Source organism: Parus major, chromosome 11, assembly GCF_001522545.3.
Source record: "Parus major isolate Abel chromosome 11, Parus_major1.1, whole genome shotgun sequence".
Classification (NCBI taxonomy): Eukaryota; Metazoa; Chordata; class Aves; order Passeriformes; family Paridae; genus Parus; species Parus major.
The window spans coordinates 8,918,313-8,943,879 of record NC_031780.1 but is presented as its reverse complement, the minus strand read 5'-3'; the positions used below and the strand labels follow the sequence as shown (position 1 = coordinate 8,943,879).

The following is a 25,567-nucleotide window of genomic DNA, read 5'->3' as shown; positions in this document are numbered from 1 at the left end:
GATTTACCAGATTCTGCCTTCACACACAGATCTCTGACATGTCTCTCTTCAGGAATTACAGAAATTGAATACTGATTCCAGTGAGGCTGGAAGTTCTACTTGTCTTTCACTCACATCTTCACTTGTGATATTGTCCATCCTCATGTAGTAACCATTCAAGGTAGGATTATCTCTGAAAATTAGCAGACCCACTGGGGGATGTAAGAAGCTGTGAAGTAGACAGTGCAGTGCTCCTGTTGCAAAATAACCTTATCAGAAATAGCTTTATCATGAGCATGAATTGCTAACATCTGGCTCAGAAAGTGTGTTTCCACAGCAGGAGTAGATATATGACTGAATCAAGGAAACCTTGTCCAGGCCATTAGCACAACCATGACTGATCATAAGGTGTGATTACACCGGTTCCAAGTACCATTTTTTTCTCTATTTATTTTCTGCTTCTGTGAATACCTTTCCTTGTTCCTCTCCACAGGCAGACACCCACCAAATGACCTATACACCAAACAGAGCACGTAGCCCCTACTAACTGGTATTGCTGAAGCACAAAGGCTTATAATCCTTCTGGTTCCAAATTACTGTAATTACAGGTCTGCTGTTCTTGTTACATGTATAAAGATCTAATGATTTTTTTCCCTCTCAGTGTTGCCAAACACCTGATCTCAGGGATCCTCTGTACCAATTAGCTCTCAGGTTAGTCGGGTGTTGTCTGAAGTGCAGGTATGCCCGTGAGCTTCTCTATCAGATGCCCAGTCCTTTGACCATGTAATAAATACTAAAATTCCCAGCTCTTCCAAGCACTTTGGCTTTCCCTTCAACCATGCTGACCACGCCCCTTATGCGCTACTTATTTTTAGACATGTTTTGCAGCAAACGCCAATTACTTCGCTGTTAGAATTTATCACGACTACACAAATGTGGACGAAATAATGAGAGACAAACGCTCCCCTCCCTCAGCACGTCTCCCTCCTCAGAGCGTTCTGCCGGTCCCAGCAGAACCGACCTATGGGGGGCAGCTGCTTGTGCCTGGCAGCCACACTGACAGGGCTTTCGGGGGGGTCCAGCTCCCACAGCCGGGGCCGAGCGGCCGCCCGGGCCCGCCGCGCTCGGCGGTGACGCGGCGGGGGCGGGCCCGGCGGGGCGGGCGGGCCCTTTTCTGGCCGTGCCGGGCGGCGGGGCCGCACTCCGGCCGGGCCGCGGCAGCCCCGGCGTAGCGGTGGCGGCTCCTGGCCCCGGGGTTATGCGCAGGGGCGATGTTCCTGCCGGCTGGCGCTAGGCTCCTCCCGCGCTCCGGACGGAGCTCCTTCCTCAGCCTCCTCCTCCTGCTGCTGCTGCTGTGCCCTGGCGGCGGGAGCGTGCCGCCCCGCCGGCCCGTGGGGCCGCCCGTGGTGCTGGGTAAGAGCCGGGGGGCGGCGGGGCGGGCGCTGCGGGGCCGAGCTGAGTGCTCCGGCCCCGTTACCCACCCCCGTCCGGGCGGCGCGGGGGGCCCGGGGGGCTGCGGGCCCGGCACGGCCGCGGGGAGCGCGCCCCGCCCGCTACCGGCAGTGCCCGAGCTCCGCGGGCACCGGGCGGCGCAGAGCCCACAGGAGCGGCGGCTCCGCAGCTGCCCCGGCACTGGCAGCTCAGCTCGGCCCGGCCCGGCGGGAGGTCCAGGCTGGGGCTGCCTTGGCCTGGCAGCGGGCGGGGGACAGACAGGGCTCGCTTTAATACACCTCGAGCTCATTAAGTAACACCAGAGCATCCCTGCTTAAGTCTTTCCTCTCTATAAACCTTTTGTGAAAGAGGTTGGAATCATATGTGAAAAGAGGAGTGATTGTGTGTTCCAGCAGTTGAATTGTAAAATTAAAAAAAAGAGGCTTATTTCATCATATAATGTAAAAAAGGAGCATACGTTACTGGCCTGTGTTATCACAAAATAGTTTGAATATTCAGCTAATATTCATATAATAGTTAATAAGTAATATTTGTTAGTTGCTTTTTTCATCCATTGATAAGAAGAGATAAATAAATTTTAAGTGATTCAATAACTTGTCTACTGAAACTGTAATTCTTAAGCATCCCAAGACAGCAAGTGTGACAGTAATCTCAGTAGCGAGTCCTGTGAACATATTCACCATGCTGCATGTTCTTATTACTGAATAACCTTGGTGGTCACAAGGGAAGAAAAGCTAAGAAGATGGGAAAAATATGGGGAAAAGGAGTATCAGTGGCCTGTTCAGTTCAAGCTCCATTTCTTGATAATAATTTAGGCTCTGATGGTGGCTTTGTAACTACTGTTACAAACTTCTGTCTTAGAAGGGCAAACTCTAACACAGCATTTTAAATAAATGTTATTATCTAAGAACAGTGTGTACAAATCCACAGTTCTTAACAGGCTGTGGAACTGAGTGAAAAGCTGTGGATTTGGAAGTAGAAACTGCAGAAGGATGTCTGAAGAGGCAGGAGTTGAAACAGGAAAAATTCTTTGAATTCTCTCTGAGGAGGTTAGAAACAATCTTTTATGCTATCTTTCCACTCTGTAGCGCTGGGATGTAGCAATAGGCCTTGGCACTTGTTCAGGTGCAAGCTTCTTGATGACAGAGATATTTTAGTTGCTGATCCAATATTGAACTCTATCTGGGAAGTAATCAAAGATTTAAAAGCAGTTGGGAGAAAGGGCTACTGATTGTAGAAGTGTGGATTTACTACTGATGGATCTACTGTAAGTATGTATGTTCCCTAAGGATGGTTTTAAGAACTGTGGCTGACCTACATTTCCTTAAGAGACATTCTGGTAAATACTGTGTGGCTGAGCACACATTCATCCAGAGTGCTTTACAACAGACTTTCTTGCTGTTACAGTAGCTTTTCATCAAATGCTCCAGAACTTGCATCTATTAGTGTTCTAGTCAGTCTCTACATTTTAATATGTGCTTTTTTTTCCTGCTGCTCAGTCCTCATCCTTCTTGTATATGTGACATGTTAAAATAAGGTTTTTAGGAATGACTGTGATAAGGATGATGGAATGGCTTAGGAGAATCAATTAGAGAATCATTCTAAGTGCTGGCTTAACATGTATTTGGGGGAAGGGAGAAAAACCCACATCACCTGGATACACAGATGAGAAGATTCAGAGGTGTAAGGCTGCATTATACAAGCCTGTACAAGCTTAAGATGAATTTGGAGCCCATACCAGGTGGGAATACAGAGTTGATCCTCCTGATTTATCAGGCTGGCATCTAGACTCCTAATTTCTCATATAAGTTAAGTTTTTAAAATAATTTTTTATCTTCTAGTAAAGAGGTTCTCATGATCAAAACACTCACTCTTGATCTGTTTGAAGGTCAACACATCTTAGTATAAAGGGAAGTTAAGTTTGGTCATACTCTGTGTGGCAAGTTGGCCACCTGATCTTAAGGAATAAAGAAAGAAGAAATGCTATTTAAAGGAATATTGTTAACATAATGATCAATTCAGAAATGTTTTGGACCAGGGATGGTCACAAGACCCAGTGTAGCTTGCTCTCAAACTTTTTGTGTAATGACCTCACTTTGCAGTTGCAATCCGTGCTTACCCAAGTAACAGGGGGAGAACTAGAGCAGAATCTTGCAAAATATGGAGTGTTGCTCATATATGGGTAACTTTTGTTCTGCTGCCCAAGTACTGACAAAACTGCTGCCTCGAGGAATCTCACATCTGAAAACAGCTGAGCTGCATGAATACAACCTTGTCACTCTTGGCCCAAGTTGGGATGGCAACAGTGCTCAGATTTGGAGAGCCACAGCTGGCTCAGGTGAAAGGTGGGTCTGTGGAGCAGCTGTGCCAGTCTAGCAGCTCATTAGTGCTCACCCAGCTTTCCTTGTACCTGTTTTTTGGCCACTTTGTGGAGTCCTTTGTCTTGCTAAAGCATGAGGAAATAGCCTGGTGAGGCAGAAGTGATTAATTTTGTAGTTGAATTACTTTAATGGAGGACCTGGCACAAAGAACGAGGAAAGTGGCACCACACTGCTTGGATTAGGTTGTTTTTTAACCTGGTCTGTGCATCCTCGAGGTTCCTTAGTAGCAGGAGCTACTATGCCTGGAGCTCATGTTCATTCAACACCAAGTACCAAATTGCCATGGGTAGTAACTGACAGCAAAATACTGCAGTGCAATTGCTTGGTTTTCTGAGATTTAAATAAAAAAGTATTGAAGTGTATTCATATAATAGTGATATCAGAGAAGAAGAAACAGGTGGAAGTCAAAACCTTACTTGGAGAGCCTTCTTGAAGGTGTGATACAAGGCACAATGCTCATTAAAACCTAAGGTGATTGTCTCAGACTCCTCCAGGTGTTTTGGGGGAAAAGGAGACTAATTATGATGCTGACTTTCTTTTATGCCTTTAAAAAAGTGTTTTCTATTTAGCCAGGAAGATATAATCATACAGGAAAATCTCGTTTAAGAATGAAAATAACTGACTGAAGGCTTCTGTTCTACTAAAATACCTACTAAAAATATATATTACATATATTCTGTGCAATTACTTCTGCATATCTGCTTTATGTTTAGATTAACTATAATTTTTTTACACTTCTCTTATCAGTTTGGTGATATTCAACAGCCTTGTCTTTAATGCTCATGTCAAGTAGTTTTTGTGGCTGTTCTTCCTCCTTCATTCTCTCATATAGCCCATTGATAATCACTGCACTCTATCTCATGTCTTGGATGCTTTTGGAGCTGATAACCCATCCTTATAAGATCAGTGTCAGATGCACTGAACTCTTTACCTTTTAGAGCTGACTCAACACAATAAGTATATCAATGTTCTGATACCTTCTGCAAACAATTTGTTAGGTACTTGGCTAAAGTTTTCTAGAAAGACACCTAAATGAAGTTTGTTAATAATTGATTTACATGCAAAAGAGCTTTGCCTGTGAATTCCTGCTGACTGCTAATTGAGCTGTGTGTGTTTGTATGGTCAGCTGGCTAGATGTCAGGAGTGATTTAAATGTTTATGCCTCATGTGATCCAAGGTATCTGGAAGTATCATGTGAGACGTTGTTTGCTTTCTTGTTCCTAATTTTAAACGAGGCCCTTTCTGTGGCCGTCCATGAAATCTATGAGCTACTTGAAGACATCCTTCTCAGAGACCTGTAGTCAGAGTTTAAAATTAATTTCCTGGAAAGCTGATTCATTTTGAAGGAAGACTAATTTATAGAACTAAAAAGATGACAGTTATTTGAGGAAATAATACTGGTTAAAAAGTTACAATAGTTGATAAATACCCAAAGGCATTTGCATTTCAGATAAAAGTAGTAAAAAAGTGCCAGCTGCTGGCCTTCGTTCTTTTTCCCCTCAAAAAAAATATCCAGGCTCCCCACCATGTTATTAAATAGGTACCTTTTTTTTTTCCTCTTAGGATCCTCGTATTTGGACATATTTCATTATTATCTGAGCAGTCTTCAGGCAAGTCACTTTAAGGGGGCAATTTCCTTATTGTCTCTTGGTGGGAACTGCAAATGTGTCATTAAGACTTAAGGATTGTGATAGGCAGTAGTAGGAATGTATCCTAAAGCTAATTGCTGCAATTCACAGTCTGTTACGTCTCTTAAACTCTAGTGATATTTCTAAATGTGTTTTTCCATACAGTTTAATCATATAAAAGCACATCCCAGTTGAAGATCTACTAGTTTTTTCAGGGCACATACGACCAAAAAGTTAGCCAAGGATACTATAAATACTTATATTTGATGTATTAGAGTGAGTTCTGTTGGGATTAGCATCTTTGTGAAAAAGAAGGATGTGCTAGAACTGATAGAACTCAAAATTTTATGAAAACACTTTTTTTCTGCTGAGCAAGAAATCTAATTTTTCCAAATGTTGCAGTTCTGAAATCAATAGAGGAATTACACAGCTGCAAATTAGGGAAGCAGGGTTCTGCCAAAGATCTTGTCTTGGACATCTGGTCTTAACTAGTGCTGATGTATTTTGGAGAACTTCACAAACAGGTTATTTTGGGATCAGTCTGCAGGCTTTAAAAAATAAGAACTCTCTTTAATATTTCCAGCAAAAAGGCTTAGAAACCACAGATTCTGGTAGTTGAGAGGATGAGGAGAAAAACTGCATACAGATTATTCTGCCCTCAGGTACATCCTCTGTATGCCCTGAGAGCAAAGGGAGAGATGTTTTTCTGCTGCTTTCATATTGCACCACAGAAAATTTGGAGAGCTGCATCCTTAACCTACAGAATTAATCTTCAGTGTGATATTTTTTAACTTGTTACTTATAAAAAAACACTCCAGCCAAAATGTAAATCATTAACACTGTTAAACTGGGTGGGTTGAGGAGTGAAGATCTTGCATGTTTTTTTCCATAATATCAAACCCCAAAATTTTGGTTCCTATAGTATTTTGTTTCCTATAGGTTCATCATGAACCATCTTCAGTTTGCAGGGTATACTTTAGAAAATAAAAAAGCCCCAAGCTGTGAATGATAATGATTAGCAGCTTCACTGTTAATATGGACATGTAAACGTGACAAAAGCATTTTTGTTAATCCCTGCTTTACAAAGAATCATGCATCATACTTGTACATGAGAATTTATTTTTTAACTACAGCATTTTATCTTTGCACAGGTAGAACTTGTCCCTTATCTTTTGTTTAGAATTGAAAAAATTGCCATTTTTCATCTTATTCCTTATCATCCCTTGAGTAAAAATCGGTATGTCATGTTTCTTGTCTTCTGTCCTGAATTGGACACAGGAGCACAGCCTCTATCCTCCAGAAGCTTGAAGATAAAATATCTTAACTAAATGAAAGTTGCAGTTAATCTAAGATCATTCCATTAAGTGCAGGTGAGACTTTGTACAGTTTCCTGCTTTCAGTGCTTTTGTTGATACATATATATCTTGATTATAATCTGAAACTTCTTCAGCTGTGAGTTTTCCCTGCTCTGAGCAGGAGTGCTTGTGATTGATTGAGTGCAGTTTGGAAACTTCAGCAAGTTCTCCAAACTCTAATACCCCAGATGTTTATGTAAGACTTTGAAGGGTATCTTTGCTGGAAGAACTTTATTTTTACCCAAGGAAGTGAGATTCCAGGCTAGAACAAAATGTCACTCTTCTTTGTTTTGTATTGAAACTGAAGACAAAATCAACCTGTTCTGTCCTTGGCAGGTCTGCTGCTGAAAGTGGCCAATCATGAAAGATTGATATAAATAGAATTACGTTCTGTTCCTGTTCCAATTAAAAGCACTGATACGGTAGAGGCACGAGACTGGAACAAGTTGTTGCCTTAGTTTTCTAAGCAATTACTAAGTAGGATTTTGTGAGGTTACAAGACTGAACTTCAGTAAACTCTTTCTAGGGTATGATGCAATGCTGTAATCTCTCTTACTATGCTTTCCAATATATCAGAGTCCTTGAAATATGACCTAAAATAAACCATGGTCAGCTACTGGGCCTTTTAACTTTTCACTTAAGGTGACAAAAATAAAGCCCCTAAAAACCTAATGAGAAAGTAGAGGTAGTTAATAAAGAAATCCTGAGGTACATCTTGTGGTGCAGCATAACCTGCAGTGGTTGGAGGTTTTAAGAGTGTGGTTATCTGAAGCTTTGGCCTTTTTCAGTTCTGCAATAAGTTTTTTCTAAAAGCACATCTGGTTTTCTAGTTAAGTTAGGCATTCTGCTGAAAGATATTATCTCTTTCCTTAAACCATTGCTTCAGTATCAGTGTATTATATAACTCAAACTGTTTTGATTACTGGGGTATATGGGGGAACAAATGTATGGGTAGACCTGCATTAAAAAAATTCAAAACTGAACATTGACTAGCATACCCTAAAAGGGGGCTTTATTGACATGAAAGGAGTGGAGGGAACCCTTAAGAAGTACCTAACTTCTAGCTTTCTAATACAGAAAAACTTTTCAGATAATTAAATGTTTTTGGCTCTCTGGTTATTGAGGAAAAAAATGACTAAATGTAACAGAATATAAGATGTTTCTCTGAAAACTTGATGCTGAAAATTGTTAGTGTTTGGTTAAGACTAATTCTTTTTGGGAAAATATTCCTGTTTCCATCTAGGGTTTAAAAAAATAAGGAAGAATAAACTTTAGTCAAATGAATACTGGCATTTAATATATGCCTTGAGAAGGTGCAAATACCCAAGACCCTTTCCTCCAAGTGTTACTGATGTAAGGTGTCCAAACGAAAAAAATGTTAAAACTGTTGTTGCCAAAACCTGAATGTAAAAGATATGAAACTGCATTTTTATATTGTTAGCAAACAATGTCTTGTGTTGTAAAATTCTGGTCTTATGTGAAGAAGGGAAGATAAATAATATAAATGGATCTTTTTGCATTTCTAATGTCAAATTGATAGTTTGCAGGCAACTGTTTAAACTGAACAAAGACTTGCATGTGCAGTTGTGATGCTCTGAAAAAACAGTTCTGTCAGAAAGATTCAGTTTGTACTTGAAAACACAGATAAGTTTGTTAATGTCCTAGACAGTCTTTATTTTTATACCCAGGGGGGTTAATCTCTTTCTCCAGGCAACAACGGACAGAACGAGAGGACAGAGTCTTAAGCTGTGCCAAGGGAAATATAGGCTGGATATTAGGAAAATATTTTTTACAGAAAGGGTGATAAAGTATTGGAATGGTCTGCCCAGGGAGGTGGTGGAGTCACCATCCCTGGATGTGTTTAAAAAAAGACTGGATGTGGCACTCAATGCCATGGTCTGGTTGAGGTGTTAGGGCATGGGTTGACTCGATCTTGAGGGTCTCTTCCAACCCAGTGATTCTGTGATGGCCTTGCATGTTCCTGTATAGTCTGCTGTTTGAAGTTAGGAGCTCTTCATCCAGAATCATGATGATCTACATGTTGGTTTCTCAGCTAATGAGCTTGGAAAATATTTATATATTTTCAGTAGAAAATGTATATATAGTACCTTCTTATATAGTATTTTTTTCTCCAATTACAAAACCTGATGGTGACACTGGGTACAGTGATAATGCATATAAGGGCTGCAGTATTTTGCTGTGTATACTACAATAGAAAATGTTATGTGCTTTAATTAACTGTCTCCTTTTTATATCTTGCTCTCCTTTTCATGTTTTTCAGTTCCGGGGGACTTAGGTAATCAGTTGGAAGCAAAGTTAGATAAGCCATCGGTGGTGCACTATCTCTGCTCTAAGAAGACAGACAGTTATTTTACACTCTGGCTGAATCTAGAATTGCTTCTGCCTGTCATCATTGACTGCTGGATTGATAATATCAGGTAAGATCAGAAATGCTGCTCTGTGCAGTTACATACTTTCCTTAGGCTGATATGCAGAATGGCTGCCTGTAAATTCCTTTTCTGATTCAAGACCAGTGAGAGGAATGACTTGGAATTCTGCTGGGTAGGCTAACAGGAGGGTCTGAAGATGTAGCTTTGTTGCATCTGAGGTAACTGCAATGGCTGATGAGGAGCAGAGGCTCTCTTAGTTTTTACCACTTTCTCTTCTACCAGTGACTCAGTGTAGGTTTGAGCACTTGACAGACACTGCTATGGCCTTATCTCAAGGAGGAGGTTTTCTGCTTTTTCTTGTTGTTTTTTTTTTTTTTTTGTCAAGCAATAGGACAAGAGAAAATGGGCAGAAACTGATGCATAGGAAGTGCCACCTGAAATATTTTGGTTTTAAAAATTGCCTAATTTAAAGCTTTCACACTGTTTCATAATTCAGTCTGCTTTATTAGTGTTCCTGTAAAAATTATAGAAATATATATGAAAACAAGAAATAATTAGCTGTTGCAATTAGAAACTATTGTATTGGCATGTTGCTTTTTTATGAATGTATTGAGCTGTTGTAAAGCAGTTTGGTTTGTCTTGCCCTATGCCTTATGAATTGGAGAGATTTTTGTTAAGAGATTTGTGCATCAGTTTAGATTCTTAAACTCCATCTAGGGGCAAAAACTTGCATATCAATTGTACTGATACAGTACTAAAAACAAATCAACCCTCAACTATAATAATAGGGATGATTAAAGAAATAAACTCCTGACTCAATGCTGCAGATTCTTCACAACCTAAGTTGATTTGAAAAGTATCTAGACAACACTCAATACCTCAGTATGTTTCCTGAGGTGCCAGTTGTTATTAAACAGGAAATAAAGCATTCTCTCATGCTGGTATGGGTATTTCTAGTTAAATAGAAATTAATTGTTTTTAGGTAGTTAATATTTTTGATGTCTGATTTTAGATATTTTAGTCCTACTGCCACATTTCTATGCCCTTTATAAGACTATTTTTCCATTTTGTGGCTTGATGCACAGTCAAATGGTATAGAACTATATAAAGTAGCTTATATTTTAACGATGAAGTTCAGTCACATGTCCATATGTTCAGTTTTACAGAGACACAATGTCTTAGATTTTGCACATGAAGCATTAAAATAATTGTTTGCACTGTATAACCTCTTAGCCATGAGAGTACTCTGGTCATGTCTGCTTGGGTTGGGTTTTTTCCTCCTTCTGAGTAACAGCACTTAAAGTTCTTGTACTGCACTCAGAATGTAAGACCCAGTGTAGCTGAGTGTTGTCATGTGGCAATAAAACATGTTTCATGGTTTTTTTTTTCATTGTTTTCTTCCCCTCCTCCCCAGGCTAGTATATAATCGAACAAGTAAGATTACAGAACCACCAGATGGAGTGGATATCAGAGTCCCAGGATTTGGGCAGACATTTTCTTTGGAATTTCTTGACCCAAGTAAAAGGAGCGTTGGTATGTACAAGCTGTGTCTGGAGGGCTTTGTTGCTTGGAGGGTTTTTCTAGTTTGTCTTTATGCAACAACCTTCTGAAATAAGATTTCAAATTACAATTCTGTGAGCTCACTTGTCTTTTAAGAGTTTTCATTGCATTGTATTGTTCGTTGCGTGGCCTAATAGCTTGAGGCAGAAAAATTCCATGTTATTTAGTGTTCTGTCAAACCTAAGTTTGCTGGATGAAATCTGAGTGGGCATATTGAGGACAGATGTTTTTTGAAAATGAGATGAGTTGTGTAGAAAATTCTGTGACAGAAGCTTGACAAGCAAAACTGAAACAAAAGCTCAAGTTCTGAGTAAGAGTAAGATCTCTGGCCTTAGGAATGGGTTAATTGGATTGGGAGATATGGTACCACAGTGTGCAGGTCCTTGTATTTTGCTGGTGTCAGAATAGTCATATAATGGCATTTGTGCTGCAAAAGCTTTCTGCATTAATGTGTTTGCAGGGTTGTTTGTTTGGTGCTTTTGTAGAAGTCATGTTTCAGAAAACACTGAGTTTGGTAAGCTTTTGTGAGTTGTTGTTTGCCGTGGCTGAAGACTGTGAGGAGTTGAGTAGTCAGTAATGCACTGAGCTTCACGTGGTGTATAACATGGATCTGTTCTTTAAGGGCAGTGATGTGTTTAATGATCTACACTAGGTCACTCTTATAACTAGAGCAGGGCTGTGATTAAATACTCTGCTTGAGGCACTGTATGATAAACATTCCAAACTAACAAGCGAGGTTCTGTTCAAAACTTAAATATGACTCTGATGTTCAGTAGACTGTTCTGACACTGTTAGCAGATGCATTTAGTCCTGGGAATACTTAAATCCTATGTGTCAAACTTGTAATAAGTAACATCTTTCAATATGCAGTCTGCAACTGTTTTCCTTTTTGCTATAAAAGCTTTGTGTTCAGTTACTTAAGTCTTAGTCCAGAAATAACAAAAATAGTTTTGGGATAGTTTCCAGAGTTCTGCCTTGGAGTATATGGTGAGCATTTGTTTCCAAGCATAAATGCTGGTGAGGCCCAGCCAACTGTTATACCCTACCTGATGTTAATTCACAATCAACAAAAGCTATGACTGACAAAAACCCCTCAGAAATTATTATGTTGCAGTTCAAGAGTAAACTTACCTCTGCTGAGTAAGATTTATCCACTTTGTGTATACTACTATTGGCTGCCAAAATGTTTGAGAGGTCAGCCAATTAGTAAGAAGTTTTAATAGTGATATTCTCTCAATTTTGGGGGATAGTGAGCATAACTCATTTTGTTTAGTATGTGTGCAGCTTTCTAGATTATTAAAGGCAAACTGCAGGTTTAATGTGTACATGTGGTATCAGATAATGCCTCTGGAACTTTGTTTTGCAGTAGTGCCTGACAGCTGCTTCTCACACTAACCTTGTTACTCTTGTCTTTCTCTCTTATCTGATATTTACAGGAAGTTACTTTTATATGTTGGTGCAGAGTTTAGTGGATTGGGGCTACAAACGTGATGAAGATGTAAGAGGAGCGCCTTATGACTGGAGAAAGGCACCAAGTAAATAATATACTGTTACTTTAATGAAATTTTGACTCTCCTAGCCAGAAAATAATGTGTTGAATCTCTTATCCCATCCTTTACAATTATATTTAAAACTTAATTTTGTTTAGCTCCTGGAGCTTGGGTACTCCTGGATGCAAATGCAAGCTCAGGGTTGTGAGCTTGTTTTATTTTTTTTCTTCTTTAAACAACTTGCTACTTAAAACCTGCTTAAAAACAGAACAAAACAACAGAAAAAAACCCATTTCACCAAAGCATAGGCACACAAAACCAGCACCCCTCCCATTTAATACTGGAATTTCTAAGGTCCTCATTATTAATTCCACAGACAGTTCAACACAGTTATTTGAAAGCTTATTTTTTTAAAGCTCAGCATTCACAATTAATAATGATCACAATGCAATCTGTTTGTTTTAGATGAGAATGAAGACTATTTTGTGGCACTTCGCAAGATGATAGAGTTACTGTATGAGCAATATGGAAGCCCTGTTGTCCTGATTGCCCACAGTATGGGAAATATGTACACCCTATACTTCCTCAACCGCCAGCCTCAGGATTGGAAAGACAAGTACATCAAGGATTATGTGTCATTAGGTGCTCCATGGGGAGGAGTGGCTAAAACTCTCCGTGTGCTGGCTTCAGGTAGGTAATTTGAGACTTTGCCCTGTGTTTGGTGTGTAATGCACGATACTAATGAGGCTGTTGACTGTAAGACTGCAGGATGAGAGTTTAAGGTACCATGAAGGGAAAAATACCTTTTTGTAAGTGATGACAAGGCTTGATGTTTCAAGCCTTGTAACCCAATTGTTATTTTTCATATTTGTGGGGGTAAACTGAGATTTCTCACAGCCTGTAACCAGGAGCTTTCTCCCTTCTTGACCTCTCCTGACCTCTTTTCAGCAGACTGTTGTGCTGTCTGCTGTTTGGCCTGATGCCTTCTCTTTCTGTCCCTTCTGCCACCAGCCTGATTTTACTCTGTTCAGTATTGCAAAGCTACCAAGGACTCCAGAGCATTCAGCAGTTTCTTTTGATTAATGATCACACAGCTGCTTGAGGTTAACATTAAAGGAAATTTGTAGAGATGGTGGGGAACCAGTATCCACAGTGTAAATGTCAGGTGAAAGTTACAGCTCTACAGATTAGCAAAATTAATCTTTGGGCTCTTGGGTTTAGCACACTGAATACACCAGAGACTAAAAAACAAAAACATTGAACAAAGCAGCACAGTGTACTTCACTAAGTAACTGAAAATGACTGATGCAAAATGTTCACTTACCCCATCATGTGATACCATAGTTGCATCATGTCCTTCAACATTTAGTTCTCGATTTTCTGGCTTGGTTTTGTAGCTTGTTTCTGACTTGTTAGCTTTGGATATCCACTATCTTCTTCCTAATCAAAGCTGACATCAAAAATTGGACTTCATCAAAATGCAAAACACACAGCAAGAGCCAGCCATGCATGGACAGAGCAAAGAATACTTTGCTTAGCAAAAGCATTTGATTCTGAACAGTAGTGCACTACTCCATTACTAATTAGAAGGCTTGACTCAATGCAAATATCCAATTTACACATTGTTAAGTTGTTGAAATGCCACTGTAAAAATTGATTGTCCTTTTCCCACAGGCTTTGTCTGACATATTTAGTTGCTACAGAAATGGCAAGAAGTGAGCAATGTTGATATCACCCTCATAAAATGACACAATTATATGAAATTCCATAGTCCCATATCTGTTGGATTAAACTTTTCTGCTTCATACCTTGCTATGCTTTATAATGCACGTCAAGCAAAGTGGCTAATTCTACTAATGCATAATGAATAGCTAAATTTCTATTAAAATGTAATGTTTTAATCTGTGTATCTGTTGTACTAAACTTGTTTTAGTTTTTCCATGATTTTTGAGCAGAAACTTAAGAATCGTGGGAAAGTTACATGGGCAAACATAATATCAGAATGTACAGTTTTAGGCTGTTTCTGTTTCTGTAGTAAAGCATCACCACCAGCCCTTGGAAGGCATTAGTCTGTTTAAGAGTTTCTAAAGTTATCAGGGCTAGTATACCAAAGTACTGCATTTCAGCAGGAAAGACAAGGCACTCTATGAATGCATTCTTTCTGCTCCCATTCCTGTTTATAATATGTGATGCCAGGAACTTCATGTCAAATCCACAGCTGTGTTACCAAAGTGGTAAACAGTACACAGGTGGAATTGCTTTCTGGAGATTTCTGTGATACTTTCAGCTACTTGTACATGAGCTTTGCTGGACCCCACTACAGTGGGGAAAGGCACAAAGCTCATAGTGGTTTGTTTCTATTTTTAACATGTTGAAAGGTTGAAATGTTAGCAGTGTCTTCCTTACACCTAATGTTTTGTTGACTGTTATTTCTGCTGACTTAAATGTGGTGTTGTACTATTCTGTACTTCTTCACCTATGAGAAAAGCAAAGGATTTGAGAAGCACTTTGTAACTGTTCTGTAAGTGAAGGCTGGGATAGTCAGGTTCTGTGTTTGATTATTCTACTGGAAATAAATCTTGTACACATTCCTTTCATTGTTCAGTTTAGAACTTGGGCTTTCTCTGCTGAAAGCTGCCAAGCAGAGTTCAGCACTTTAGTGATGAGAGTGCACAGTGAAGTGGTTACACCACACAGTATCATGAGACCCATTTTTCAGGACCTTTATGATTCTTTCTGTGCATTTGAGTTTTCTCTATTGTTTCAGACTAGCAATGTCTCCATTTAGTCCTCCTAAAGATGGCACTACTATGCTTTGTGTTTCCTTGCTGAAGCAATAGTGCCACCCCATGGAATTGAAATAGCACCAGAGTATACTTTTCAGGAACAGTGGTTTCAGTTGCAGCTTTTTAATTATTTTATGGCATGGTTGACCTGGACCAGCTGGATCTAATAATAGAAAATAAAACTGAAAGTTCAACTGACAAAAGAATTGAGGTATGACAGACACTGTGATAACGAAAACAAACAAGGAATATAAACTCATGTCTGTCTCAGGCTTTTGTTTTTGTTTTTCTTTTTAAAGTAATCACTGTATTTATTAAGCAATTTTTTATTTTGTCAAGATGGAAGAAAAATTGTTAAAATATGCAGAAAGGTGCATATAAATTTTCACTTAGTCATGTGTTAGTTTAAGCCATTTGTTTCAGTCATTCATCAACTCATATTTAAATTTTGGAAGTTATTAAAAGTCAGTTTACAGAAGTTAATTTACGAGACAATCATAAATGAGGAAAAACTTTTCAAATTCACTGTATGCCAGAGGAACAAACTTGTTATTCATGTTATCACCATGAGTGCTAGTAATTGCTGCTGATTAAGATTGATGCCTTGCTTTATGGATAATGAAATTCTACTTTTTTCCCTAAGGTGACAACAACAGAATCCCTGTTATCAGCTCACTCAAGATCAGAGACCAGCAGAGATCAGCAGTTTCCACAAATTGGATGCTCCCCTACAACTACACGTGGCCTCCAGACAAGGTCTTTGTAAGCACACCCACAGCTAACTACACACTCCGGGATTACTGGAAGTTCTACAGGGACATCAATTTTGAGGATGGCTGGCTGATGAGGCAGGACACGGAGCACCTGGTGTACCACATGACCCCGCCCGGGGTGCGCATCCACTGCCTCTATGGCACCGGCGTGGAAACCCCCGATTCTTTCCATTATGAAAGCTTTCCTGACAAAGAACCCAAGATTTTCTACAGTGATGGGGATGGGACAGTGAATTTACAGAGTGCCTTGCAATGTAGAAAGTGGGTGGACATGCAAAAACAAGAAGTGGTTATGTTTGAGCTTTCAGGAAATGAGCACATTGAAATGCTGTCCAATGATACTACTATCTCCTATGTGAAAAAGCTGCTCTTTGATTTGTGATAACCTTGTGTTGATAGTTATTTTCCTCACCTGTGATGCCTTCCCTTAAATATGGGGAAATGCCTTTTAATCCCTTGATATTTAGATATTTGAATTATTTATTTTGCTTTTTTAAAAGGTTGTGTTCAAGTTGCTTGGTGTTCTAAATGATTGTTTGTCTTTGATTTGTGTTTATGATGCTTCATGGTATTTTCACATTCTGCAAATTTTGTCAAATATGCATTTTGGTGCCTCTGGTGTGGTGTCCAGTGGTCATATAGACTTTCATTTGGAGACTGTGCAGCCCCTTGCACATACCACATGGAGTCATAGACCCCAGAGTTCCTTTGTATGGTCTTTGCAGGTTTGGAGTGGAAGACTAAGAAGGATGGCAATTTAGGATGTCCAAGGGAATGGTATTAACAATTTGGCAAACACAGTAAGCTTTTTAAAGGATCTTGCATATTCTGATCCACAGTGCCCAGTGGATTAGTTTGTAAATGTGCATATCTACTAGGTAAAATAGGGAAGAGGTCTGCCTGGAACTGTGCTACCATTGTCGTAATCCAGACTTCTATATATTACAGCCTGGGAGGAGAAAAGATAGGTGTGTGAATTACTTGAAGCTTCTTTATTAGGAGCCCTACTGGGTTATTTTAGAAAGAAGGAATTGTTTGCTCATCAATTTCTAGAATCCCTGATTGCATGCGATCTGGGGTCTGAGGAATTCCCAGCCTGTGCTTTATTTCTCAATGAGGGAATGAAACTAAACTGTGGTTGGTGCTTGTAATAACTGTAGCAGTGTGGAGTAGCATATAAATCAAAACTAATTGAATACTGACAAACAATCTATAAGGTAGGGAATTGCATTTCTGGGTGGAAAACCACCTCCTGTAGTGGAAATAACGGATGGTGGGCAGTATTTAAAGAAAAGTGAACTTCTGAAATGGAGTGGGGAATGGAAGCCAGCATAATGTTGTATGGAGTATAAACCTTGTTCTCAGTTGAATACTTTGGCTCTGATCCAGTCACCTGACTAAGCCATGATTAGATCACCATGGCATTACACTGCAAAGAAATTTTTGCTTTAGGACTAAAAGTAATTTCCCATAGATTAAAAGTTTCATTTTTGCTGTTTCAAGAAGTTGGGACATGTGGTTCCTTAAGTGTTCCTATAAATTGCTGAACACGCAATTCTGTAATTTCCTACAGTGTTGTTCTACTGTATGTTAAAATAGTAATTTCACCTCTGACCTCCACAGAAGTTCTGGCCTAAAGGCCATCATATTTACCACCATGATTACAGAAGTCCTGTTGGAGAAATAGTTATACTCAAAAATTCTCTCTTGCTTGCTTTAAACCAGTCACCCAGTCAGACTGCACTTAGTTTTCTAAAAACACAGCTTTAAATGCTTTCAAAAATGCTAGGTTGTCCAAGAAAAATATTTCAGGAGTTTCAGAAACTCATCAAACTATTAAGGATTCATTACTTAAGAAGCTGAATTTGTCCAAAGGCTTAACTATTTTGGTAGCATGCCTAAAATGTTTTTCTGCCATTGGACATATCAATAAGATATATGAACTGATGGGCTTGAACTTTTGCTGTTATAGAATTGAACCAGGAGGTAGTTTTAAGGCTTTAGGTTTAATTCAGAAATCTCTTGTTAAATCAAAACAATTTGAAGTAGGGTCATCAACAAGCAAAATATCTTACTAGGTTTTAACTTCCTTTATGTAGCTTTATTTCCCCCTCTGCATTTTTTCCTAGTGCTTCTGTTGAGGGAAGGTAGACATTTTCCTCATTTTTATAATGGATCATTAGTCTTGTCCTCACTTGCCCAGGACACTACAGTCCAGCAGCAATGTTACCTAGACTTTTCCAGAGTTACTACTGAGTTCCCCACAGCCTTTGTAATGTGTAATTGTTGAAATGAAAAAATAAAAACAAACAAACCACAACCAATCAGATTAAACAACCAATCCCCACAGAATAAGAAACCCTACAACATTAAGGAGAGGGGGGGAAAAAATCCCAAACCCCCCCAAAAAAAATTGCCACAAAGAATTGCCCTTTAGCCAATGATCTGTTTGATGCAGGGCTTGTCAGCTGGATAAGCTTCAGGCTTGTGTTCCAAGATTGCTTGAAGATGATAAAGCTCTTCCTTGGTCTAATTCAGTTTTGGAATAAATGGCTATTTGACCAAATTACAGAAAGCAGCTAATCACAATCTGTATTTCTTGCTGAAGGAGAAGGCCTGTTAATGAGCACTGGATTTGAGTGGAGCTGGAGGATGTATTGTAGGATACCAACATAGACATCAAGGGCTGAAAAATGAGAAAACAATGTGGGTAAATGATTCTTAACCTAATCTGGAGAATGCTTGTTCTTTTTCCTCTTTTTTTTTCCTTTGGTACTTTTTGTGACCCAAAAGAAGAAAAGAGCACAACTTTTCTATTCTTTCCTAATTTTGGCAACCTCGTACTGTATTCCTGAGATTAGTTGGCTGTATTTTTAACCTAAGGATTTCTAAACCAGTTTTCCATTAGTAGACAAACCCTAGAATGTCTCCTTAAACTTGTGATAGTTATTGTGATAAAATGAAGCTGAAGGTTTTTCAAGGCTTTTGTTTGTTTGTTCTGTTGTTTGTCAGTATAAAGCCTTGTTGTACTGTTGTAAAGAAATGTGTGTACCTGAGTCCTGAGTATTGTGTGAGAGCAAGCACAGCACCTCTGGTGTTCTTTGGATATGGTGCATCTGCAGGCTGTAGTTTTATGTGCAGAAAGTGTGGGGGCTTTTGGGTTTATTTTCCCCCTACCAAATGATTATCAGCCCTTTAATTTGCAATTTCTTGCTGTTAGGATGCAGTTCTCATTGAAAAGTTAACACATTATTCCAGTTGCAGAAATGAAACCACTGCACTCTGCATGTGAGGAGTGGCTGCTCTGTGCAGCAGATCCTCTGCAGGGACAATCCTGAGCATTACTGTTACAGACCTACTGCAGCCACAGGCATTGAGCTGTCTCGATTCTTGTGGGGAGAGAGATCTGAAAAAAAAATCTTTAAGGAGAATGTGGCACCTTGATAAGAGGATTAACTCAGGTGCTTTGCCATGCTGCACAGCTGAAATGTCTGAATTCACTAATGTATCTTTGTTATACCTAAAGCATTAATTATGTGTCTCTTTCCATAATTTTCACTTAGTTTTATTCTTCCAGGATATTTTCAGAAACCAAAACTAGTCTTGAGGACCAAATGTGTTTATTTTTGACAACATGTATAGAAAATGCTGAAAGAAGCTTTCAGCTGTCATTGTAGTCGTTCTGAAGAGGTTCAGAGTCACTATGTGATTCTGTATAAAAACAGAAAGCTTCAATAACTAGCAATAATTGCAAAGGATTTGCAGACCAAAGGAAGGAATGTTTGGTATTAAGGTAGTTCTTGGAGCACAGTGTGTTCAAGGCCCTCTTAAATTCAGGGAATGTTTGGCAGTGACTTTGCTGCTCTACACTAACCAGTATTTTGTACAGAACATATTCTGAGGCCTGGCATTTTATATGTTCTTGTGTATGAATGTGTTCAATAGATTTTGAATATTTTATTGTCAAATTTGATAATATAATAAAGTTGATCTAATACAGATTGTCTCCCACTGTGAATTAATGTGATGTCTCAGTTCTCAGAAGAAATGAAAACTTGGTGTTTTGCTTCGCTAAAGATGCTTGGTGCCTCTCAGTAATTATTTCTTGCTTAATCTCCCAAAGGCACCTACTGTCTTGTGGTACATGTAAAGCTCACTGTTAATTGTTCTTGAATTTATAGAGGTCTGGGATTGAGACAATTCAATTTCTTTTTGCTTGCATCTTACTTGCTTGCCTTGTGTTAAAAGAAGTTCACAGGATGCCTTATAATTCTGCTCAGGTAATTATTTTGAAATTAGTTCCTCAGTTGTGAAGTGTTTTGAATGCCTGCAGTTGTCTTTACACTGTTGGTTTCCAAACTGATCCACAAACCTGTGCATGATGACTATACAGTTTTATAGTTGTATAAAACAGTTTTTTTCTGATTAGAAATAGTGTATTGTGGCTCTGAAGAAACTGTAATACTAGACTGTGAGCATCTGAGTTGTTTTGGTTTTTTTTTTATAACTCTAATACCAGTTAAGTGTTAGTGACTGTTGTTCCTGTCTGTGCCCTAGGTGCACTATTTGGACATCTTGTCCCAGCACAGATCTTGTTCATGCATGCCTCAAGGTTCCTGACCCTGTATGATTGCAGGAAAATGGGCAATGTGGCCTTCCTCCAGCTACCTATTAATACGGGGAAGGTCCTGCACTAAAGTCATGTGCCAGTTCTTGCAAGAAGCTGGGAAGGCTGAGAGCACAGGCAAGAGGAGGACAGGATGATAAAAGGCCTGGTAGAGTGATGCAAAGCCATGAGAGAGACACATGTGGTCTAATGTTGGAGTATGGATGTAAGACTGGAGTTAGCACAGCTTGTGCGACCTTCAAGTAACAAAATTACTGATTTTGCAGATTGTCTGATGCTATTTTGCTGTTCCATCTTAGATGATTTCATTAATGATGGGATTGCAGTTTTGAGAAAGTACATTGACTTTCCCTTGCTTGAGTTGTGGCCTTTTCCTCCAAAGGCTGAGGTTAATAGTTTACTTTGGTTTAAGACTAATGTCTTTTTTGGTCATTCAGATCAACAAATGAGTTAACTGGAACGTTTAGCTCTCAAATCAACATCCTTTAGGGAAAACCGGAATGTAGTATGAGCCCAGGAAATGTAAGAAATGAATATGCAATGTTTTACTAAAAATAGTGATGTTAAGTTTGTTTTAATGGTTTATATATATGTGTATCTAAATATGCAGTAGAGGGCAGTAGTATATAAGTTACAGAGGATTTTTAGGTAATGCTGAATTACATCTGTGTTAATTTCACCTGAGAGATACAGAATTGCAGGGAAGTGAAGACCTAAGTTTCCACAAAGATACCCACAAAAAGTTACCTGCTCTGAAGCAATTGTACATATGTAGACTCTGCTACTGGAGGAACTTCTAGCTGATGTAAAAAGCAAGAAACCAGCTTGATTCAAATTTGAGTAAAACAATCTAAGGCATGAATTAGATATTCACTCCCATTTACATGCTCAGATTAAAGCACAAGGTGGACATTACAACTCCATGGAGGGGTTTGGTGTATAGTAGTATGACGTACAAAAGAGATAATATATTTTTTAAAAAGTGCTGCAAATGCTGCCAGCTCTGTTTTCTTATTGCACTGCTGAATAATGGATAAATCTTGTACCTCAAAAGTTTTCACTTTGCTTGTAACCACTGACTCACACCTAGTAACCTTTCTGGGAAGGCAGATTTATTGACCAAGCTGCAATTCTGTGTATAACTAAAAATGTCACCTTATGTGAGTAAAATCATCAAGACAGATGGTAAATTTGACTGCATGAAAATACTGTGCCTACAGATTAAGTGTTTTAATCATTATTTGTATTATTTATGTCTGAGGTAGTCAAAGAAGGATTCTAGTCCAGGTCTAAGCAGGTCAAGATTAGCCAGGAACACTGCTGTTATCTTAGATGTGCTAGCAGAGCCTTTGTACCTGTATTAAAAACAAAAGGCAAGATTATAATATAGGAAATCTTTTTAAATACTTATGACTACATACTATTGTGGCCAGTGCAGATGAAAGATGACAGTAGTATCTGTGAACAGATCTGGGAGATAACACTGCCAAGAGGGGCAGTAATAAGGGGTCCTTGCCTATCCACATCACAAGAACATACTTACAATGATCAAACTCAAGCATGTCCTGCAGGTGCCAAAGCATGGATTGACCAGCCCTGCTTTATACATTTCACGTCTGGAAGGACTTTGGAAGGAGAAATTGTGTAGTGAATTGTTAAGGGGTTTCAGTAGGAGTAAAATCATAAAGCAAAGAATGATATAATCTCTGATATGTGTGAAATCCTCACTCTGGCTGTAACTGTTTCAGCCTTGAGCTCTTGTGGTGTTTCTAGATGCAGGAAGAACTCTTGTCCCTGTTTGACTCAGACATAGGTAACTTGTTCAAATTCCTTTAGGTGGAATCTAATCTAATATATACCTTTAACTCCAAAGTTTTTGTCTTGTCATTAAACCATCTTCAGTCTGCAGATCATTTGCAGAGTAAGGGCAAAGCAGCTGTGCTACTCTTGGATGGAGGAAAGAATACTTGAGAAAAATATGTGTGAATTAATGCATTTTCTGCATAACTCATTCCTTGTTAGTAATTTCACCTTGCTGAACTAACTCTAGGTTCCAAAGACATTTTTCCACTACGAAGGTGCATCCTTGTTTTTTTCATCTACTGATAAGTACATGTTGTTTCACATATTCCATGTTTCTATTATGTCCATTAGTATTTTTATGCCAGTCTATGATATGATGAAGAAAAACAGACATAAAATAGGACATGATTTGTCAAGGGGAAATGCCTTCCAACTGAAAGACAATGGGTTTATGTTGAATATTATAAAGAAATTCTTACTGAGAGAGTGATGAGGCACAGGTTGCCCAGGGGAAGCTACGGTTACCCCATCCCTGGAAGTGTTTAAGGCCAAGTTGGATGGGGCTTTGAGCAACTTGGTTTAGCGTAAAGTCTCTGCCCATTGCAGAGGAGTTGGCCCAAGATGATCTTTAAGGCTCCTTTCAACCCAAATCTTTCTATGAACATGAAAGATAAAGAAGCAACCAAATATTCCATTCAGAAGTTTCTCCGTCTAATTTTGGCTCCTAGTCCAGTGACATAAGCTGTTTCCTCCTTGCCTTCAATTCAGACCTTTCCAACCATTTTGTCATTGAGCCCAAGTTTTTTTTCCTTGCTTAAATGATGCTTAATCTCAGTACCTATTTAAAAATAAACCTTCAAAAGCCAAACACAGCATGAAAATCTTCCACACAGACAGAAGCAAATTCTAGACAATCAAGTGTTACGTAGAGTCTTTTTGGAGAGAGAACAAATGCTTCAATAATGACAAATTACCTTAAAGAAACCCATGTTTTCTTAGCAGGGATGCCTATACAAAGATAGAATTTAGCTCAGAGCTTAAGAGTGTCAGGAAATCAGAAAAAAGAACTGAAATGTCAGGCAGCAGGAAGAAATGAGAGGCTGGGCTCATAGAATGATGTCTGTGGGGCTATGATGATATTTGTTTTTAAAATATACTTCATCAAAGGAAAATTCTAACTGCATGAGAGAGAAAGAAAAACACACTTAGCATGCTGGACTGCAGTTACTGGCATCCTCCATCAAAATCTACATGATAAGAGCTAACTGAAGGCTTCCTGCCCAGAAGAGTGTGGTGTTAGACTCCTAAACAGTAAAGACTGCTGCAGTCTGGGAATCCTAAAGTTATCAACTATTTGCACAGGATCCATATATAGATCATGTGTCTAAGGAAAATGTTTCCTGTGAGGAGCAGTAGAGGATTTGGATTTACATGTGGAGATAGGAAACATTGTCTCCTTTTTTCTAATTCCACTTAGCTAGAAGCCATTTAGCACTGCGGGTTTCAGAGACCTCTACTACTCATGGTGAGTGACTTGCCCAGGTCTGGTCTCTAGGCTACAGCTCTGAAGATGTCTCAGTTCCCAGCTAAGGAGTAGAGACTTACCTAAGGACCACAAGTTTCACTGTATTTTGCCATTTTTTCATGTCTTCCATTTTAAGAATACAGACCATAGTTTATTTCATCTCCCTGTTCAGACCAGCCTGTACAATAAATGCAAGGTCATCATGTTATTTCTTTTCCACCTGTTTTTGTTATTAACTTTCCCATGTACTAATGACCTGTTGGATGTATGTCCCAGTGTGACCAACTACTGGCAAGTGTTTTTCAGAAGCATGAAACAGTGAGGTGCACAAGAAGAAATACTTTTGCTATGATTCTTTGCTTCTAGCCTCTGTTAAATATTTACATATTCCAAATTTTATTTAGTTTTTCAGCTAAATGCAGTTTCTGTAATACTTAAGGATTAACATCACCCTATTTATGTACAATGAAGCAGCCAGGATTTGGGATCAAATCTACATGAGAAAGTCATACTTAATGTAAGGCTGTTTTTGGGAATTAATATTTAGCATCAGGCCCTTAAGAAGCAAGATACATTAATTGAATAGAGTAAGACACTGCTCCTTTCAGAAAGGCTTTTGCAAATGCTAAGTGTACGTTCAGTCAGTATTCTTTCCTGAATGTTTCAGGTCAATAAAATAAACAATTTAATTTGTTATTGTTTGTTTCTATTTCCTGTATTCCAATTAGTAAATTGAGAAATTAAACTGATTTGTCTGGTTTTACTAATGAATAGAAAGTGAATAGAAAGGTCAGGTTCAGACTGAGTTTTCAGAGCTGTACAAACACATAATCCATAAAAATACTTTCATTTACAAAGAAATGGCAGGTTCAAAACAGGAAATGCCATATTTTTCTCTGCTGTGATCAATCAAGAGCAGTGGAGTTTAGACCTCACCTTACATTCCATCTGTTTTTCTATGACAGCTCTGAGTTCCAGTTGCAACCATGATCCAGCCGACAGCACCAAAACAGACTGGGAAGCTCTGGCTGCCTTCAGCAAATAGGAGCAGGCTCTGAAGCTTCCTGTAAGACACAAAACTGACTGAAGCAGCTCAGAGCATGTCATTTGAGACTTGTCACAAACTTTTACTGATAAGCTGTTAATGACTCCTTTGCTGTTGTCATGTCATCCTTACTATAATTCTGTTATGAATTGGTTGCAGAGAAAGAACTCATTTTCTCCTAAGCTTTGTGTGTGTCATCGAGGCAAGCAGTGAGTCAACATCAGAGCAAATTTGACTGCAGTGGTATTGTGGTTTAACCCTCTGCAAGGTCCTTGTTTCAAGATGCTGCATCAGCAGTTTTCCAGTCCTCAGCACAGGACCACCGTTCTCTGCATTACCAACTGCTCAGAGCTAGTGTACAAACTCATCTCAGTAGCAAAGTTAAAAATTATGAAATGCCTATCAGTTCAAAATGGATGTAATGGGTAATTTTCAACCCACTGCACTTGTAGTTTAGGACATAGCTATAAGACTCATTTACTTTTCTAAATAAGGCACCCCATTTCAAAAGGTGTGTGGGAAGCTATGCACAAGTGCAGTCAGTAGGAATTTGTATGCTAAACTCCCACATTATATTAAAATGTCCTGCACCACAGGAGGTGGTATGTAGGAGTGGGTGGGCAAACTTCAGAACAGAAGAAGGTAGTGAATCACTTGAAAAATTCTCCTTACTCTTTATTTATGTATTCAATTACTTGTTCCAGTTTTTACCTCCTAAGCACTCTTATTTTACATGGTTATTTCAAGGCTGAATAGAAGTGCTACATTCTTGA

The 25,567-nt window shown here is 39.0% G+C and overlaps 1 protein-coding gene across 2 annotated transcripts; it reads left to right on the top strand.

The window, feature by feature from the left end:
* The first annotated feature begins 1,170 nt into the window (after positions 1 to 1,170).
* Positions 1,171 to 19,795, top strand: PLA2G15 (phospholipase A2 group XV). 2 transcript variants are annotated; one of them, XM_015639766.3, is made up of 6 exons: positions 1,171 to 1,392; positions 9,077 to 9,233; positions 10,600 to 10,718; positions 12,182 to 12,280; positions 12,701 to 12,925; positions 15,665 to 19,795. In XM_015639766.3, exons 1-6 carry the CDS (start codon positions 1,251 to 1,253, stop codon positions 16,174 to 16,176), a joined length of 1,254 nt encoding a protein of 417 aa, XP_015495252.1. In that variant the 5' UTR covers positions 1,171 to 1,250; the 3' UTR covers positions 16,177 to 19,795. The 2 variants fall into 2 exon arrangements, with proteins under 2 accessions (XP_015495252.1, XP_033373057.1); XM_033517166.1 differs by lacking the exon at positions 1,171 to 1,392 and adding an exon at positions 3,713 to 3,776.
* Positions 19,796 to 25,567: the final 5,772 nt, after the last annotated feature.

Excerpts from the sequence above, each read along its gene's own strand:
- PLA2G15 (XM_015639766.3), top strand. The coding sequence starts at position 1,251 with ATGTTCCTGCCGGCTGGCGCTAGGCTCCTCCCGCGCTCCGGACGGAGC. Across the intron at positions 1,393-9,076 it reads GGGGCCGCCCGTGGTGCTGG|TTCCGGGGGACTTAGGTAAT; the intron begins GTAAGAGCCGGG and ends CATGTTTTTCAG. Across the intron at positions 9,234-10,599 it reads TGCTGGATTGATAATATCAG|GCTAGTATATAATCGAACAA; the intron begins GTAAGATCAGAA and ends CCTCCTCCCCAG.